The 18,442-nt window shown below is 37.8% G+C and overlaps 1 protein-coding gene across 4 annotated transcripts in view; it reads right to left on the bottom strand.

Annotated features, from left to right (window-relative positions):
• Window positions 1–18,442, bottom strand: part of Tll1 (tolloid-like 1) — a 201,182-nt gene that overhangs the window by 27,982 nt on the left and 154,758 nt on the right. For all 4 annotated transcript variants that reach the window (NM_001106081.2, XM_063275708.1, XM_039094815.2 and 1 more), the window contains 5 exon segments: window positions 2,129–2,254; window positions 8,101–8,281; window positions 12,308–12,468; window positions 15,544–15,669; window positions 17,229–17,424. In NM_001106081.2, coding sequence (NP_001099551.1) covers window positions 2,129–2,254; window positions 8,101–8,281; window positions 12,308–12,468; window positions 15,544–15,669; window positions 17,229–17,424 — 790 coding nt within the window.

Raw genomic sequence — 18,442 nt, 5'->3', positions numbered from 1 at the left:
CACTGGGTCTCGGGAAGACAGGTAAGATGTCACCACAAGAAAAGCCAATGGACTATGTCATTTCCAGTTCTTTTTCTGCTATTGACAGATATATCACTTAATGATAATTAACATTGTTAAACCATTCTATGACTCATGTGCTTATATTTTCTCTTTCCCTTATATAGTTAAATATCCACTTGAATGTCTACACTGACATTTTAGCTGGCAAAATAAATTAACCCCAATGTCTTTTGGTGGAACAAAAACAAGCAAATTGCTACTAACCTTGAAAAGAAACTCTGAAATAGCTTCAGTGAGTGTCACAGTAAATTACCATGTTGTGTCATTATGTTTCTCACAATTTGTCTCACTTTAGAGAAGACCATATTTGGGAGATTTTTTTCTTACATGAATAATACACATCTTTGAGTGCAGGACTCCCTAAGAGTCCATCTCCAAACTGAATTAAGGTAATTTCTGTTGCTGTCTTTACAGTTTCCTCCTTTCCTAAAAGACCCTCTATGTTACTCTATGCTCCATAGGAAAATTTTAATTTTCAACAGAGGAGGTGGAGGTAGAAGAAGAAGAAGAGGAGGAGGAGGAAGAATAGGAGAAAGAGAAGGAGGAAGAGGAGGAGGAGGAGAGGGGGTAAGAGGGAGTAGGAGGAGGGGGAGGAGAAGAAAGAAAGAAAGAAAGAAAGAAAGAAAGAAAGAAAGAAAGAGAGAGAGAGAGAGAGAGAGAGAGAGAGAGAGAGAGAGAGAGAGAGAAAGAAAGAATTATATAGCAAGACAGTAACTTTGCCCAGCAGGCATCAGGTCCACAACTGTGAAAAGGTAAAATTCTGAACTGACACGTGGCTTCTATTGCCCATGTTTGGACTTTCCCCCGTGAAACATGGCATCTTCAGAATCTGTACCAGCTCAGGCAAAGTTGGAGTCTGCTCGCTAGGCAGTACAAGGTGCATACTCTACAACACAAGGAGAGGAAAGATCAACTCCTTTCCTGGCAATAAAAATAAACCACAAATAGGGAGTATCTGGAAATCATTCTGTCTAACAGGAAGTTTTCTATAAAATAAGTTCCAGAAAGCTACTGTCAGGAATAGATTTGAGCACGGATTCTACATATAATCTGTAAAAGCTGCTTTCCTTTCTCTGAATTACTTTTCATGTTTACAAAATCACTGTGCCTTTTGTCCCAGTCTTTGATTTAGTAGCACACTCCACCAAGTTATAAACATCCTGTGAATAAACACAGAGCGCAAAAGTCCTCATTTGCACATGGTTCTGCACAATGCCATTATCTCACGGAAGAGGAAGAAGAGATCCCCGATGTGTGGCAGTAGGTGAAAGGAAGGCCCATAAGGGTATCATGAATTCTTCTAAGACATACACAAATAGTGCTCACAGGCTGTTGGTTTTAGAATGACTCCTGTAACCGTTGCATAGTGATGATTACAGTTGTAAAATTTTCCTTTCAAGAAAGGCTTGTCTCTAATCTAAGTGGGCAATTCCAAAGCATAAACCCCTTAGAAGAAAGAGCTAGATAACTGCTCATGGTTCCCATTAAGCTCACAGGAGCCAGAATGAAAACTATTAGCAAAATCTTGCAGACACAAATCTACTAAGTTATTAACATGCTACTAATATGCTTTCCACCCCCCCATAAACCCTTGTTTAAAACTCTAAAGGGCACAGAATCTACCATTTGAATTTGATATTTATGATATTTAAAGGAGCATCGCTCATGTAGGAAATGTATGACATATTCAGGGAGGAACATCCCACCCAATGTAAACCATTTTGGAGGGGTTTATATGTGGAGAGGGTAACAAAATTTTCTACAAAGACTTGGAACCACGTGGTGAAATTCTGTCTAGCAGATGGTGCTGCAGCAACTTCTATGTTATATAAATTTAATCCAAATGTCATCCATGTGTGAAGTGCAGAAGCCTTGGGTCATTTAATGGGGTTTCCAATAGCATAAGCACCATACAGAATTCCGTCGTTTTGCTATGTTTTTTGAGGTTTGGGTAGTCAGTAGCAGTGTCTTTCACAGAAGTGATAAACAGTAAATGTGGGGACCACATTTACGCAGTCTATGTGAGATTCGCGGTGTTGTCAAGAAGAGATTATTTTTCCCATACCTTCCTTACAATCATGTTTGTTCTCATGCAACACAAATCCATTCCTGCACTGACACGTGTAGCTTCCCATTGTGTTGACACACTCATGCTGGCAGCCACCGTTATCCTTTGAACACTCATCCTTATCTGGCAAAGAAATAAAGCCCTGATTAGACAATAGTTTTTTTTTGTTTTGTTTTTGTTTTTTTTTTTTAACAAACGGCATCAAAATGAATTCAGTGCATCATGGTAAAGTCTGAGGGAAGATAAAATAAGCCACACATTTCCTGGTTTTCAACACGAAGCAGAGAAGACTCATGGGGCCGTAGCTTAGCTCATCCCTTGTTTGGCTAGGACTCTTGGCCTGTGGATTGAGTGTCTGAAGGAACTTGTGTTGGACATTGGCTGGATTTCTGAGCACAGTCACTCAGGACATGAACTGAGGCTCTGAGAGCTCTGGTGTTGGGTCTGGAGTGATTTTGTAAGAGGTTCCAAGTTTGATAGTGTTGGGGCATTTGGCCATCTTACTTGTGTTAGAGTAGAAACTGCTGGTAGAAGCAGGAGAATCTTTATTCTTCATCTGATCATCAGTATTCATTACCAGCTTTTCTGGAAATAAGTTTTAAGTTATCTATAGTCTGAATAAAGACAAGATGTATAGGAAGCCACTGTTACGACCACAAGAGAAGTGGAACGAGGCCCTAAGATGGGTACAATCACTCTTAAAGAAAGGCCGTAACTATGATCATTTATAAAACAATCCGATTCTCTTGATTTCCATCAAATCAGGATTTTCCCTGTAGAAGTGACTTAGGAGAAATATGTTTGTTAATAATTTGAGAGCAATTTTAAAATATCTCATTTAGTATTCATACATGAATATAAAAGGTTTGGATCATTTCCACCCAATTCCCTTCCCTCTTGTTTTGTTTATAGGCCTCTATCACTTTTCACTTCAACTTCCTATGTTCTAGCTTTTTAAAGATTTTTTTATTGTTTTATTTGTTATTCTATTTTTTTATATTTTAAATGTTATCCCCCCTTTCCAGTGTCCCCTCCAAAAACCCCCTATCCCACCCCTTCCCCTCTGCTTCTAATAAGGGTGCTCTCCCACCCACTCACCCACTCCTGTCTCACTGTCCTAGCATTCCCCTAGGTTGGGGCATTGAGCATTCCCAGGAACAAGGGCCTCCCTCCCATTATATGGGTGTCTCCTGAGAGGCTCTTCTAGAACCTTACTGATACAGATGCGGATACTCACAGACAACCATTGGACGGAGCACAGGGACCCCAACAGAGGAGTTAGGGGAAGGACTGAAGGAGCTGAAGGGGTTTGAAACCCCATCGGAAGAACAACAATACCAACCAACCAGAGCCCCTCAGAGCTCCTGGGGACTAAACCACCAACCAAAGAGTACAAATGGAGAGATCCATGGCTCCAACTGCACATATAAGAGGATGGCCTTATCTGGCTCTATCTTTTTAAATACCCATGGAATTCACTTAACATTGCCAATATGTGCATGAGTAGAGGTTCATCCACTGGAGTAGGGGCAGCCTATTAGAGGCCACATGCTTAGGAAAAGCTGACTTTCAATAGCAGCCATCAGTTGCCAAGAACTCCTCAACTAGGGGGCTGGGCCTTGAGGGCCATGTCCCTCCTCCATACTGGGACTTTTTGTGCCTTCAGCTTATACAGATGTTGTACATGCTGTCAGAGCTGCTGGAACTCACACATACTACCCTGCTGTGTGCAGAAAACAGTTTTGCCATAGTTCTCTGCTGTCTCCAATTCTTTCCTGGATTACTCCTGATACTGAGGTATGCTTTGAGATGTAGAGGTCCCATAGAAATCAGGGAGTGAGTACGGGTCTATGGAGAATGTGATTATCTGAGGAAGAAGAGCTATAATGCAGGTGACTTAAAGGGGAAGGGGTAATGGAGCAAGACAGTTTAAGTGGGGTGTGGGATAGTAAGGGAGGGTAGAGTAGTGAGTATATGGAGCGATAACCAACACTAAGAGATTTTGAAAAGGACATATAGAAATCTACTGTTGTAGGAGTCTTCTAAAACATATACATATATACACATAAAAAGAGTTAAAATGGAGTTACCCTATAACGTGTGCTTCTCTAGACACACATAGATCATCAAACATAAAACCAGTTTATTTATAATTCCTTCTGATGAATTTCTATAATTAACTAGAATTGATACATGAAAATGTATTAATTTTTCCAATGTAAAGGTAGCAGAAATCACAGATGTTAATCTCTCTGGTAAATTTTAAAAACAACTTTTTATCTTTTCCCTCAAATATAAAAGCCGATAGTTGAAAGCTATGACTGAAAAAAAATAGAATATCTGTGACTGTTTTATTAGGTGTATCAAAAATAATACTATGAATACATTATTTTACTAAATACACTAAAATTTGAAAAATTTGTTTGTCTTTATTCCTGATGGACCACTTCTATAAGAATATTAGATTTTTAAATACCTTTCCTTTCTGAATAATATAAAATAGGAAGTAAAATTTATTTTATTAATAATATTAAATTTTCTAGTAATTGATATTGTTGAGCATGTATAAGTAACTGTATGCATTATATTCTTGATTAGAATTTTATCATGAAACAACAACTTTTGAGACTTAAAAATAAAATTTTCATACTAAGCATTTTTAAAAATAACTATCAACAAATACATTAAAGTATCACGGATATTCAATTGAATATTTTGAGATAATTCAAAATCAATTCAACTATATTTCCATCTTATATAAGTATTCAACTGATTAGAACCTAAACAAATTGTAAAAGTCTCTCATATGTGAAGAAGGCAGTCCATAGAAAATGTTTTTTAGATTTAGAAAATTTTGAGTAATAGGGAAACATGGGATGCAAGAGTTTTTCCTCTGACAGTTTGATTATATGTAATTTAGAGAAAGATTCCTTAAGGAAAGTGTACAACATGTGAAATCAGCACTTCTGTACAATAATCCAGTCATTTGTGAGCACTTACATATGGCATTTACTCCTGTTTGCATGCAGCTCGCCTTAGCCACACACACACACACACACACACACACACACACACACACAAACACACACACACACACACAAAACCAGGTTTAATATCTAGATCTCTCCCAATAATCTATAACACACAATTTTAGATCATAAATTCATTGAATAACTATGATACAAAAGATCATGCGACATACACCTGCTGTCATATATTTATTACATTCTGTTATTATTTTTATAATCCTACTTTGAAATTCCTCTTTGTAGTTTTGAGATAGTTTACGAAGCTGTCCCAAGACTGGGAGTTCTGAGTTATTTGATTCTTATGATCAACTTTTTCCTACAGAATTTGTAAAAATACTTTTAGGACTATGCTTTAGCAAAACCCCAAGTAATGAGTTTCCAAAGGGATAAAAAATTTTTAATTTTTTTTAGAATGTACAGTATGTCTGTGGTTTTCTTACTTATTATTTTAATAAATATAGTTACCCTGAATTACATCTTAATTCACCATTATATTACTATTGTGGATACTATTATCCTCAAAACACTATGAAATCTAGTATTTCTTCAAGGAAAATACACAGCTATTAAGATAAAAAGTGCCCTTGGTTTAGAATTCTGAAAGACCATCATTAGAGAGACATTCAACCTAAATCTTTGTCTGTTGCCATCCCTTACTTGCACCTTGAATAGCAACTTAATGTCAAATACAATTTTACCTTCCTTTCCTACAGCAAACAGACCTCTTAGCGAACAAAAAGAGCCAGGAATTTAGGTGTAAAGTATATGTAACTATGTACCCAAATCCAAAATATTTCTAAGCCTGAATCTGACAGATTTCTAAGAACTTTCCATAAACCTCAAAGAGAATTTTTTGAGGTTTTCTTCTAACAGTTACTGTGGACTTTACCAAGTGGAAACCTATTAAGAAACAAAGGGTGCCCTTTTCCCTCATGTCCTAAGGATGCTTAGTGTAAAAGGTTACCAAGGCCAATTGTCAAGGTCATGGTTGGCTCTTATGGTGAAGCCCATGTCCGCCAGAACAAGATAAACTAAGGAATAGATAACACATTGTGACATGGAACAATGCATTTATGCCTTCAGATGTCCCAGCTCACTGATGAACACATACGAAGGAATACAAAACAGAGTTAGGGCTTCTGTTGCTTCTTGATCTTAGCCACTCAGTACATTGAGCAACGTCACTCTAAATAATAATCTTGTCTACAGCTTTTCAAAATTAACTAAAAGTTATATATATATATATATGTATATATATACATACATACATACACACACACACACACACACCATTTTTTTTCATTAAAGGATTGACATAAATACTAGCTTCAGAGTTGCTTCATGAACATACCAGGGGATTTGCATTATAACAAATTCCTGATTTTGGGTGCTGCCAAGGGATGTGGCTACTTTATAAGTTCACAGAGCACACATGTGCCAGATCTCCAGCCGTGTGCCTTTCACACCCATGTCATAAGAATGAAGCAAAGGCATTTTATACACCAATGCTACTGTTCACAGAGCTTTGCCTGGACAGAAGTAACAATGAATTTTAAATTTAAAGAATCTATAGAGTTAAGCATAGTTTGCAGTCAGGATTTGGTTAATAGACCTTTAAAACTTTTTTTGATAAAATGTACATTTAAAGTAATGTAAAAGATCCTAGGTGTTTTGAATGGTTTACAAAAATTCACTCATTTCATAAATTTAACTTTTAAAATAAACATTTAGACAGGACTAAGTTAGGCCATCTTATCTCCATATAACCTCTGGATCACTTAAAAATTTCATATAGCACAGCTACAAAATAAATAGGTAGGTCTGAAAATGTATTTCTTTTATTAGAGTAGGATATTGAAATTCTACTTTGAATAAAATAAACCCTAAATCAACGATCGCAAAGAATTTTTAAAAGGTAATTAAATCTGAGAGAAGGGAGGGCTGGAGAACAAGGAAGCAAGATAGGGTGACATGAAACTCAATGGAGCTTCTGAACCATTAACTTCAATTACACTGAACACTCAGGCAGACCCTGGACACTGTAAATCTCATTAGTTTTAAACAGAGGAAGGATGGCATAAATAGAATTTAAATTAACTCACTCTAAATTACCTAATATTAAAACATAATTAGGATTCAGTTGTGTTAAATAGGTTGCTAGTTACACAAGCTGAATAGATTCCTGGGGTAAAGTCTATTACAACCCATTTCTGAAGTTCAGAGAATGATTTTATGAAAAGTGAGTCTAAACTGGAAGAATACAATTCGTTCATGTTTATATATTCTTTATTAAAACTAAGTTTTTTACATTTTAGCTTTCTATGTAAAACATGTACTTTGAATTGCTTTTAAAGTATACTCACAGTTACAACCCATTAAATGTTAGGTATTGTTATATTAATATAAAATATAAATTAAATTACATATCCATATATCTATGAAAAGCTGTAAAAATTACATAAATGTAATGTACAAAAATTATAATTTTATACTCGCCACAATGATTTCTGTAGAAACTATACAAAATATGACATGAATTTTAGCCTAACATATTAAAGAAACATAAAACGGAAACAAATTTAGTGTTCAGATGAGATCACATTTACTGAGTCAATAAATGCTATTTGGAAAATCTGCCGACTTGGGAAAGTCTGGTGTCAGTATTATACCACACATGTAGTGAAGAGTCGGGATGTGAAAGTATTCTAGACCTTGTACCAGGCTCTGCATATTTAAATTTTATACATGAGCTATTATTCAAGGGCAGGGTGTCTCTGGGGCTTATAAGATTTATATACTAACATTGGAGTAAATCAAGCTGCCAATCCAAGGTCAGGCATTCTACATGCTTCCTGCTTATACAAGAAGAGGAGATGTCAGTTAAAAGCAGTTCATACAAAGACGGAAACTCCTGTCCACACAGCATGTGCACCCTTATACCTGAGAAGAAATGTGCTTTGAAGCCCTTCTTGGAAACAGTGTTGTCCGATTTGAATTCAATCCTCATGTTGTTGAAATGGGAAGTGATCACCTCAGGGACATCAGCGCCACAGAACTTGCCATGCAGTTTAGATTCAGAGGACAGACCGCTCCAGATCTCCACGTAATCATACTTGCAAACCTGCGCAAACATGGTTGCCATGATCACCGATTAGAGAGAACAACATGATTGACATTTACGTTAGAGAACCCTGCCATGGTTTTAGTACATTAGTCACACTGTAGTACTATAAGGAATAACTCATTTGAAAAAAAAAATAGCAGGAATACAGTGTGGGGCAGAAGGCATCATGAAAGTTCACCAAGTTTACTGTGGAAAAACTCCTGGAGTGGCACCTGCTTTTTTCATTTTACTTGTGGGATTCACAGCATGTGTCTTTTACGAAAATACCAAGATATGAGGAGAATTAAGGTGAGCATTTGTAAAGAGGCTGGGATCTCAGACAGAAGATAATCTGCTCGTTGCTGCCTTCTTTTTATTTTTCTTCTAAATTTTGGAATGAATTAAGAAAGCATTTGTCACATCTTATGTCACATGAATGACAATTGAATAAAACTGCTTGGCACATTTTTCCTGAAATGACAACTATCAAGAGAAGTCATCCTTCCCGTTTTGGGAATGAACAAAAAAACTTTTTTCTCTGTTAAGATTTTTTTTATATATTATGTACAAAGGCATAGGATCCCATGTGCTTGTAGTTGAATAACAGTCCAGATTGGGGTTTAAAGCAGCACTGTGTGCTGTAAGCATGACACTCTTCCCCAAGCAAGTCCAAATCATAAGTCCAAGGTGAAGTTAAACAGTTAGTGTGCAATAATAAGTTCCTGTCTTTAAAGCTAACTCAAAGGTTTGTGTTCCTTCATTTCCTGCAGGGTTCGGCACTGTAGGTTATTCTATAGGACATCTCCAGGATTGCAAACGAATGCTAAATCTCTTGGTGGAATAAGCCATGGATTTGTGACAAAATGAAGTAAGCTTGTCTGATTTATTTACCTGGCATCATGAAAATGCAAGGACTCAGCTGAATGCCAAGTATTCTTAAGCAATTTTATGGCCTCTAACAGATGTTTCCACAGCATACTTTCCCCCAAGCTCCAACAGAGAATATTCTGCAGAATTCATCGTGCATGAAAAACCTTATTATATAAATGTGTAATTAGCAAGGTTTAACAATGCATACAATTGAACCCTGGGGCATGATCTGTACTTCGAAGTATGTCAACGCAAATCATTGGGAGATTTTTGTGATATTAATTAGGTGCTAAATAAACAAACTACTAGTGGGAAGGAGTGAAGTAATTTTTCTAAACACTTTGTTAGTCTGCAATGTTTGTTTAGAGAGAATTCCATTTTAAACAAATGTTTTAGAGGCTGGATGTGTTTGCTATTGACTTTCCTATGGGGCATCAGTAGTGAATAAATCAATGAAATGTTGACTTATTCTTATATTCTATAAGTCAATGTTTTGCTTAGGCCTAATGTGAGCAGTTAAGTTATCAAGCTATGAAATACACAGAATGTTGAAATGGCTTTCCACACAGAAACCCCATTATGAGCTTAAGAATTCTGGCATATGCCGAGGAGTTTACAGCCAGCTCTTCTGTGAGTGGTGGCCATTACAAAGAGAATAGGCTTTCTGGAGCACAAAGCTGCATTTGTAATGAAACCACCTCTGCTCCCTCCTCCTGCACACAAATTCCTTTTCTTCTCACACCATGTGTCAATTCAAACTGTCTTTCCTGGCACAACCAATAGCTGAGGCGATAATTATGATAGTAGAACTAATTCAACACGCAGTTAATATCAAATCACAGACTGAGAGGGAAATCTCATTTCTGAAAAGTGCATAGTATGTAAAAGCTTTTTTTGAATGTCTTATGAAAAATCTCTTCATTTCAATGTTCACCCCGATTTGAGGTAATTGATAAAGAAAGGTTATATCCCACATGGATTAAATATGTCTAAAGGATTAATTGATTCCCATGACATTGGAAAATAATCTAAATCAACATATTGACGTGTGTGTATGTGTGCATGCATGTATGTTTGTGTATATGTGTTTGTGTTTCTGTGTGTGTTATGTGTGTATGTGTATGTGTGTGGGCATGTATGTGTGTGTGTGTTGTATCTTCATGCAATTGTATTGGTAGGTGTTCGTGCACATTTGTGTAGGTCAAATGTCAACTTCTGTTATCATTTTTCATGAGCTGTCCACTTCCGTTTCAAGTTTCTATTTTAGAGTTTCTCATATAACTGCAGGGTCACTAATTAGCCTAGACTGAACACCTAAAAAGCCCTGTGCATCCTCCTGTCTGTCTTGGCCTCCCTAGTGTTGGCACCCTGAGCACCCATGCCTAGCTTTCTTTGTAGGTGCTGGGTACAGATCTCAGGTTCCCATGGTTGCATGACAGCTTGCAAATCACCTTTCTATTTATCCCAGCCAAGTAATTTTTGTGATTCTACATCTCTCCAAAATGCATAAATTTACTACCCACTACTCACCCCCGTGTTTAATTCAAATCCTCCAAAGGCTATTTTTTATATACATAAAGGTACCTTAATAACTACAAGTTGTATTACTGGAGGCAAATAATATTTAAAAAGCTGTAAAAGGAGCAGAGAGAAGAAGGAACAAGAGCCAAAACTCAGTAGAGCAGAAGGTTGTGAATAAAACCTACAAAAACCCCCAGTTAGCAATGGCCCAGGGGCACACGTGCATTTCTCATCCTATGTTTGACAAGTTTTATTAGGTGTGCAGTAAAGGCAAAATAACTTTTCATTATCCTTGGTGTAATTAAATCATGTTCAATTAAATATAAATGTTAAAAAATGTTCATTATACTTATTGGGATTAAATAATGGTTAATTAAATATGAATACAGAAATGTAAGTTAGAAGAAAGGAATCAGGAAGGGGTCTTAATGGAAAAAATGAGACACCAAAGGAAATGTGCTTATAACTTGTTCATAAAAATAACCCAGTAAAACCAAAATCCAGCTGGCATTTCCTTGGTATCATTCCTAAATACCGAATGCACCTGTATTTGCTATGTGTGTGAATCATCTAAAGACATTTTCACATAAGTGATTTCACAAATTTCAATGTGGTCTTCTGTCAAAAAACTGAGCTTTCAGTCCAGTAAGCTATATTTTGAAAAGGAAAAATAAGTTCCATTAAATATATAATTTCTTACATTAAAATTAATATTTTAATAAACATAATTCATAACGAAAAACTGCATACATATGAAAGTAAACTAATATCCAAATGTAGACCATACCCTTCTTATAAGTGGACACTTTTTGTTCTGATTTAATCATGTTTTTGTTTTTTATTTATGATTTTTCTAGAAATATCTATGGGACATGGAAGCTTAAATATCAGACATCAAATTAGCTGAAAATTTCTCCTGGTAATTTTCAGTCTCCCACACAAATCTAAGTAAATCCCACACCAGCAGATTTGTGTTAGGATTTCCTATAGGCTCCGCCCAACAGTTACCTAGCAATAGCCTGGTAGGAACTATAGGAAAGATTGTTTAGCTTGTCTGTCTCTGTCTCTGTCTCTGTCTCTGTCTCTGTCTCTGTCTCTCTGCCTCTCTGCCCCTCTGCCCCTCTGCCCCTCTGCCCCTCTGCCCCTCTGCCCCTCTGCCCCTCTGCCCCTCTGCCTCTGCGTCTGGCTCTGTCTGTCTCTCTCTGTCTCTGTGTCTCTCTGTCTCCCTCCCTCCCACCCTCCTCTCTCCCCCCACTTGAGTGCGCGTGCTCCCTATCAGTCTATCTCTCCCTCTCCCCCTCCTCCTCCTTTCCCCTTTCCCCACTTGTTTCTGGCCAGCTTCTTCTCCTCTTTCTCTCTTTTTCTCTCCTGTCTCTTTCTGTTCTTCTCTGTTCCCCTTTCTCTGCCTCTAACACCTTCACCAGGTCCCCTTGTAGCATAACTTGATTGTTCGCCAGATGCCTTGGCAGGGACCGCTGAGGTGCTCCCTACAGCCTAAAACAGACCAGTGTTGAGTCTTACAGAAAGGAGCAGTGATGTAATGAAGAGCATATTTATTTGAACACATCGCGTTCTCCTTTCTTTTAAGCTTGTCAGATTGCCGTTAGAGGTTCTCAAAACATGATATAGATGTTGTAGACATCGCTCACTTACTTCATTGCCTTCCAATTCAAAAAACTCAAACTTCACAGAGATTCTGTACTGGCTTGGCGCAATCACTTGCCACACACAGTTTTTGTTTGGAGGGTACTCTTTGGGCCAGCCGGGGGTGGTTATTGTGCCATTGAGCTTTGTAAGAAGTCCTCCGCAAGCAGCTGGAAGAGAAGAGGAAAAAGTGCTTCTTAATGAAGGTGCCCTTCTCAGCACCTCCCCTCACCAGGCGCCATCTCCACATTTAACATGAAGCGACTTCTAATTGTCAACTCCAGATGCTGCATGTTCTGTCCTGAGGTTTTAGTTAAACATTTTTATCATCAGATCCCATTCATAACTATTAATCAACAGCTTGTGATGAAGCAAATTATGACCACAGCACAACGTTTCAAATTGCTTCAAAATTTAAGTGAATAATATAACACTAGGTCTGTTTCCTTTTCTTCTAAATGCAATGGAAAGAACTTAGAATAGTGTGATGCCTGAAAATTTTAAATAAAATTATTTTGTGAAATTATAATTGTGGCAAGTAAGAAAACATACATAGAGATAGATGATAGATATGCTTATCGGTAGAAATGGAGAGATGATAGATGGATAAATACATGATTATAAATAGATGATATAGATAAATTATATATGTGTCTGTGTATAGATGATAGATAGATACATACATATATACATGGATAGATCGATACATACATATATACATATATACATAGATACATACATACATACATATATACAGAGATAGCTAGATAGATACATACATATATACATAGAGAGATACATACATACATACATACATACATACATACATAGGTAGATACAAGCCCACTATTTCAAATTACCATACTTTATTCCAAGGCAAGTAAGACTAAAGCACACGAGCAAGGAAGAAAAAATAACCGAAATAACATATTATTCCAAAGCATTTCATTTAAAACCTTGTTTTCTTTGTTATTTAATGATCTTTTTAGAATAGACACTTTACATTTTCTTTCTTTGTTCTTACTGAAATCACCAAAGTCAGAGCATCTCAAGGCAAGTTGAAAAAAATGAGCACCTACTGTATGTACACAGCTCATAACTGCTTCCTGGAATATCAATAGCTTGTCTGGGATGGCCACTTTGTTCACATGCTTATGTAAACACAGGCATGTGAACATGTTTATATGAACATAGTTATGTTCACATGTTTACATAAACATAGGTATGCTCATATGCCTATGTGAACATAGGTATGTGTCTTTCTCACAGCATATTAGTGAATATTTAAAGTGACTCCCACACTCATCTGTACTGGGTCTTTGATAAATGAGTATGAAGGAAAAGATCTATTTCTAGGAACCACCTGTAAGGAACAGTCATGTTAATCTGGGGGATGCAGCTCAGAGCCACAGCGTTGCCTATGATATGTAAGGCTCTGGCTTGGAGAGACAGACAGAAATAAGGCTAGTTCATGAGGATTGATAATACACGATATGCTCTTTAAAAATACTTTACTTTCTAGGTCATTCTGATTTCTGCACCCAGTACAGAGGGTGGTAATTTAATATGTAGGATGGAGACTTGGAAGCCAAACAAGAATTCAGACTATTAAGAAATAAGGAGGCAGGGTCATAAAAAGAAATAAAAAGAAAAAAGAAAAGCCAGCAACAGCGTCAAACGTGAAGGAGGTTGCTGCCTTTGGTACTTAAATGTAATTACAGTAGATAAGAAAGGGCTTACTTTCATGATACTTACTTTTTTGTGGTAAGAATCTGAATTAAATATATAGAAAATAGAAAATATATAAATATGTATATAATTTATATGGTAAATATCTGTGAGGGTAAAACAGCAGGGATCTTGAAGGAGAAATTGAAGGGAGGGGAGGAGATCAGCCAATACTTTCTGCCTTTACTCTGAGGGAAGAAGCCTGTGTGAAATGAGAAAAGGAAGCTTGAGCGATGGGTCAGTGCTTACTTAAGAGCACTGGTTGTCCTGGCAGAGGATCTGGGTTCAGTTAGCATCACCCACATGGTGGTTCACCATCATCTATAACTACAGTTCCAGGAGATCCAAAGTTCTCTTCCAACCTCCGGGGGCAAAACACACACACACACACACACACACACACACACACACACACACACACACACACTCTTACTTAAATAAGCTAAGCAGCATTTAAATTAACCAGCTTTAAATGAAGAGACTACAGTTCCTTGTAACAAAGCATTGTGCATAAACATTCATGCGAGATTGCAATGAAGAAATGTAAATAACTACAGAAATACCATTGTATAATTAATTTTATTACATAAACTATGTTTAGATTTAGGCTAAATGCTATGCCTGTGGTACATGCTGAAGATGTGACAATGAAATCTGGAGCCGATTAGTGTAACAAGAGAACACGTGTGGTCTATGCATATAGTATGCCAGGAAAATGATGAAGACAAATGTCATGGAACAGAAGGGAGAGTTGAGTGTACAGATACAGGGAGGGAGAATACATGACTCCTGAATGATGAGGGGATGTGTGAATGGATGCACACAGAGCTAGAGGTCAGGGAAAGTAGAGCTATAAACACATACATGCTTCATAACCAAAAGTCAAAGGGTGGTGGTCAATAGTCAGAGAGCAGGTGAGGTTTCATGTCAGCCATGGTTGCTATGGGGGGAAATGAAGCTAGAGAGAGACAGAGAGAGGGAAGCAGACAGAGGGAGGAGAGAGAAAGAGAGGAGGAAGGGAAGGGAAAGGGGAAGAGAGAGGGAGGGAGGGGGAAAAGAGGGAGGGAGAGGGAAAGAGACAGAGAGGGAGAGAGGAGGGCAGAAGGTGAGTGAGAGGAAAGGGAGAGAGAGGAAGAGTAAGAGGGAGGGAGGGAGGGAGAGAGGGAGGGAGGGAGGAAGGTAGGAAGGGGAGGAGGAGAGAGTAGGGGGGAGGGAGAGTAGGGGGAGGTGGAGAGGGAGAATGAGAGGAAGAGGGAGAAAGACAGAGGCAGGCAGGCAGGCAGGCAGGCAGGCAGGCAGGCAGGCAGGCAGGCAGGCAGGCAGGCAGGCAGGCAGGCAGGCGGGCAGGCGGGCAGGCGGGCGGGCAGGCGGGCGGGCAGGCGGGCTGGCGGGCAGGCAGGCGGGCGGGCAGGCGGGCTGGCAGGCAGGCAGGCGGGCGGGCAGGCGGGCGGGCGGGCGGGCGGGCGGGCGGGCGGGCGGGCCGGCAGGCGGGTGGGCAGGCAGGCAGGCAGACCCACCTTCGCAGCTCCTTCTGTCTGGCCCCAGCTCGTAGCCAGGCTCACAGGCACACTGGTAGCTGCCTAGCGTGTTGAGACACCTCTGCTCACAGCCTCCCCGGTCAGCTTTGGCACACTCATCTTCTTCTATAAAACCAAGAAAGACACAGGACAAATGGAGGTGACTGAAATAGAGACTGAAATATGGTGACAAAGATGACAAAGGATCGAATCCGTGGCTGTGTAACCTGTAGGAAAGCATGATATGACAACCTGAACCACAGCACGAGAGACTAGAAACCCACGTGTTGAGGGGACAACTGAAGGTCACCTTATCTCACACACGACACCTTTTGTTTCTGAATTTAAGGGCAAATGGAGATTATTAAATCCTGAGAGGTTTGGGATTAAGTTGAAAACGCACAGCATCGCTTAATGATTTCACAGCAAAGTTTGTTAAATATGTCTCAGAACATCCTTTTAGAAGCTGGAGACACACGCAACTGAGCGGCAGAACATATGATTTACATATGAGACTATATGACTTGCATGTGAGAACATGACTGGCATGAGAATATATGATTTATGTAATAGACTATGTGATATGCATGTGAAAGTGTATGATTTGTACATGAGAATATATGGTTTACATATGAGGAAACCTGGACTTAATTTCCAGCACATGTGCAAACACACAAATACCACATGCACACAAACGCATACCACAAATGATTTAAACAAATGTCTTCATTGAGAAGTAAATTATAGCGATTATAAATTTAGTAGTTGTCTACATCTTTTCATGCTTCAGTGTTTTTAAAATAAATACTTGACTAAGAATATACATTTACATAAATATATGTGCTGTTTACTATATAAAATATAACATACATAAAATACTTCAATTATATGCTATATAATGAATAAATATTAATTCATTATAAACTTCAGTCCGGGCTGGAGAGATGGCTCAGCCGTTAAAGGCTAGGCTCACAACCAAAAATATAAACTTCAGTCCAATTTTTCTCAGATGCAGATATAATATGCATTATTTTTAAATGTACACAGACAGAGTACTCCATAATTTTACTCTTCATAAATGAACTAATATGGATTATGCAAGTACAAGTACCTTACGGAGACATGCATCAGCCAAACACACAATCATAAGAAATAATGTTCTACCATTGTGACATATGACATATCCAGAAAAATGTTACCATGTCAATATGTATTTTAATGAATTTATTTAGAAGAAGTAGTAACTTTATTTTCATTTCAATTTATATAGCAAAGTCCTGAGCAAGCCTTCTTGAAAAATGAACTGTGCCATTTAAATAATGAAAACACTTAGATATCTGTTGGTTAATTTGGCATAAGTAAATCAGCCATTTATCCTATAAAAACCCATGCCAAGGAAAGTGTATTTGTTCTTCCTATTTTCATTCAAACGTGACACACTTCAAATAAGTGCCTATACATTTCCTACATGTAAGTTTCATCTAACTTTTGCAATAAAATAGGTTTTAGTTTTCCTAGCAATACACACTAGTTATAGAATGTAAGGACACACTTCAACTTTCAATGATCTCCAATCCAATTATGCCAAGATTCAAAGATTAACACCCTGATCAAAAATAAACAACCAAACAAAAACAAAAAAACAAAAAAAGAAAGAAAGAAAAAACTAAGCTGTTGAAGATTACCTTTAAAAAAGTTGGCAGCAAATCCTGCCTTGTTCACAGTCCCATCAGAGACGAACTTCATCCACAGGGTGTTGGAAGTAGATCTAATATCTTCAGGTTTGTCATAACCACAGAACCGTCCTATCAAAGGACTATTCTCACTGTTGCCGTCTCGAACTTCTAGGTGGTCATAGGCACAGCTGTCGTGTCTTTCAATCTACAATGGGAAATTGTAAAAATAATTTGTCTCATTAAGAGATATTTATAAGACAAGTGGAATGGGAAGGTTATTCTTCAGTTCTTGGTGGCATATCACTAAGGTGTTACTGTAAAAACTGACACCAGAAAGAAAAGCACATGGCTTAACATGAGCTCACGGAGAAGCTGCACACATAGGAACTCTTACTCTTCTTTAGAAATCCTAGAAACAGAATCATCAACCTATGCCTGCATGAACAGAAGGGAAATGCATCGATTGATCGAGTCTGATTAGTTGATTGGTAGACTCTCACTGTATAGCCTAGGTTATCTTGGAACTAGTTACATATTCCACAATGGCCTCAAACTCAGCATCCCCATGATGAGTTTTATATTAAAAATCACATAGATTAAAATTTTAGTAATATCAAGTACAAGTAATCTTAATGATGGGTTAAACGCTGTTTTCCAAAATCATCACTAACCAGGATTAAACTAACAGAGGTACTATTGAAATTTTAAAAATAACTATCTCTGTGCTTAAGAAAAAAAAGTTGATTGTAACCTATCGTGAACATTCATTTTTTTTAAACTTTTAACCGAAATCACTTCAATTTTTATTTTATAGGAAATCTACTGTTCACTTAGTTACATTTAAAAATTTGAATAATTATATATACAAAAGTATATTTCCAGCTAAAAATTCATAAAATCATTAACTTCTTAATTTCACCAGAACCTATTTAAGATCTGACATTCCTCACATACTACATAATACCGATCTGGTACTGATGAATAATCTGTAAATAGAAAGGTAAATCCACTCACACATAGTAAACATTTGCGGATGTATAGCTTATGGAGTGCTCCTTATGCACGGAAGTCTATAGTGTTCCGAAACACTTCTCGCCTTTCAGCACCAGTCTCAGAGACATTGTCAGTGAATGGAATGCTGGTGTTTACACACTTTCCTAGGTTTAATCAGAGTGTAAAGCCTATGCAATGAATCTCCTCCACTGACCCTAATTACATCTATA

This window comes from Rattus norvegicus, chromosome 16 (assembly GCF_036323735.1).
Source record: "Rattus norvegicus strain BN/NHsdMcwi chromosome 16, GRCr8, whole genome shotgun sequence".
Classification (NCBI taxonomy): Eukaryota; Metazoa; Chordata; class Mammalia; order Rodentia; family Muridae; genus Rattus; species Rattus norvegicus.
The sequence above is the reverse complement of the archived record's forward strand: the minus strand, read 5'-3'. Positions and strand labels throughout refer to the sequence as shown.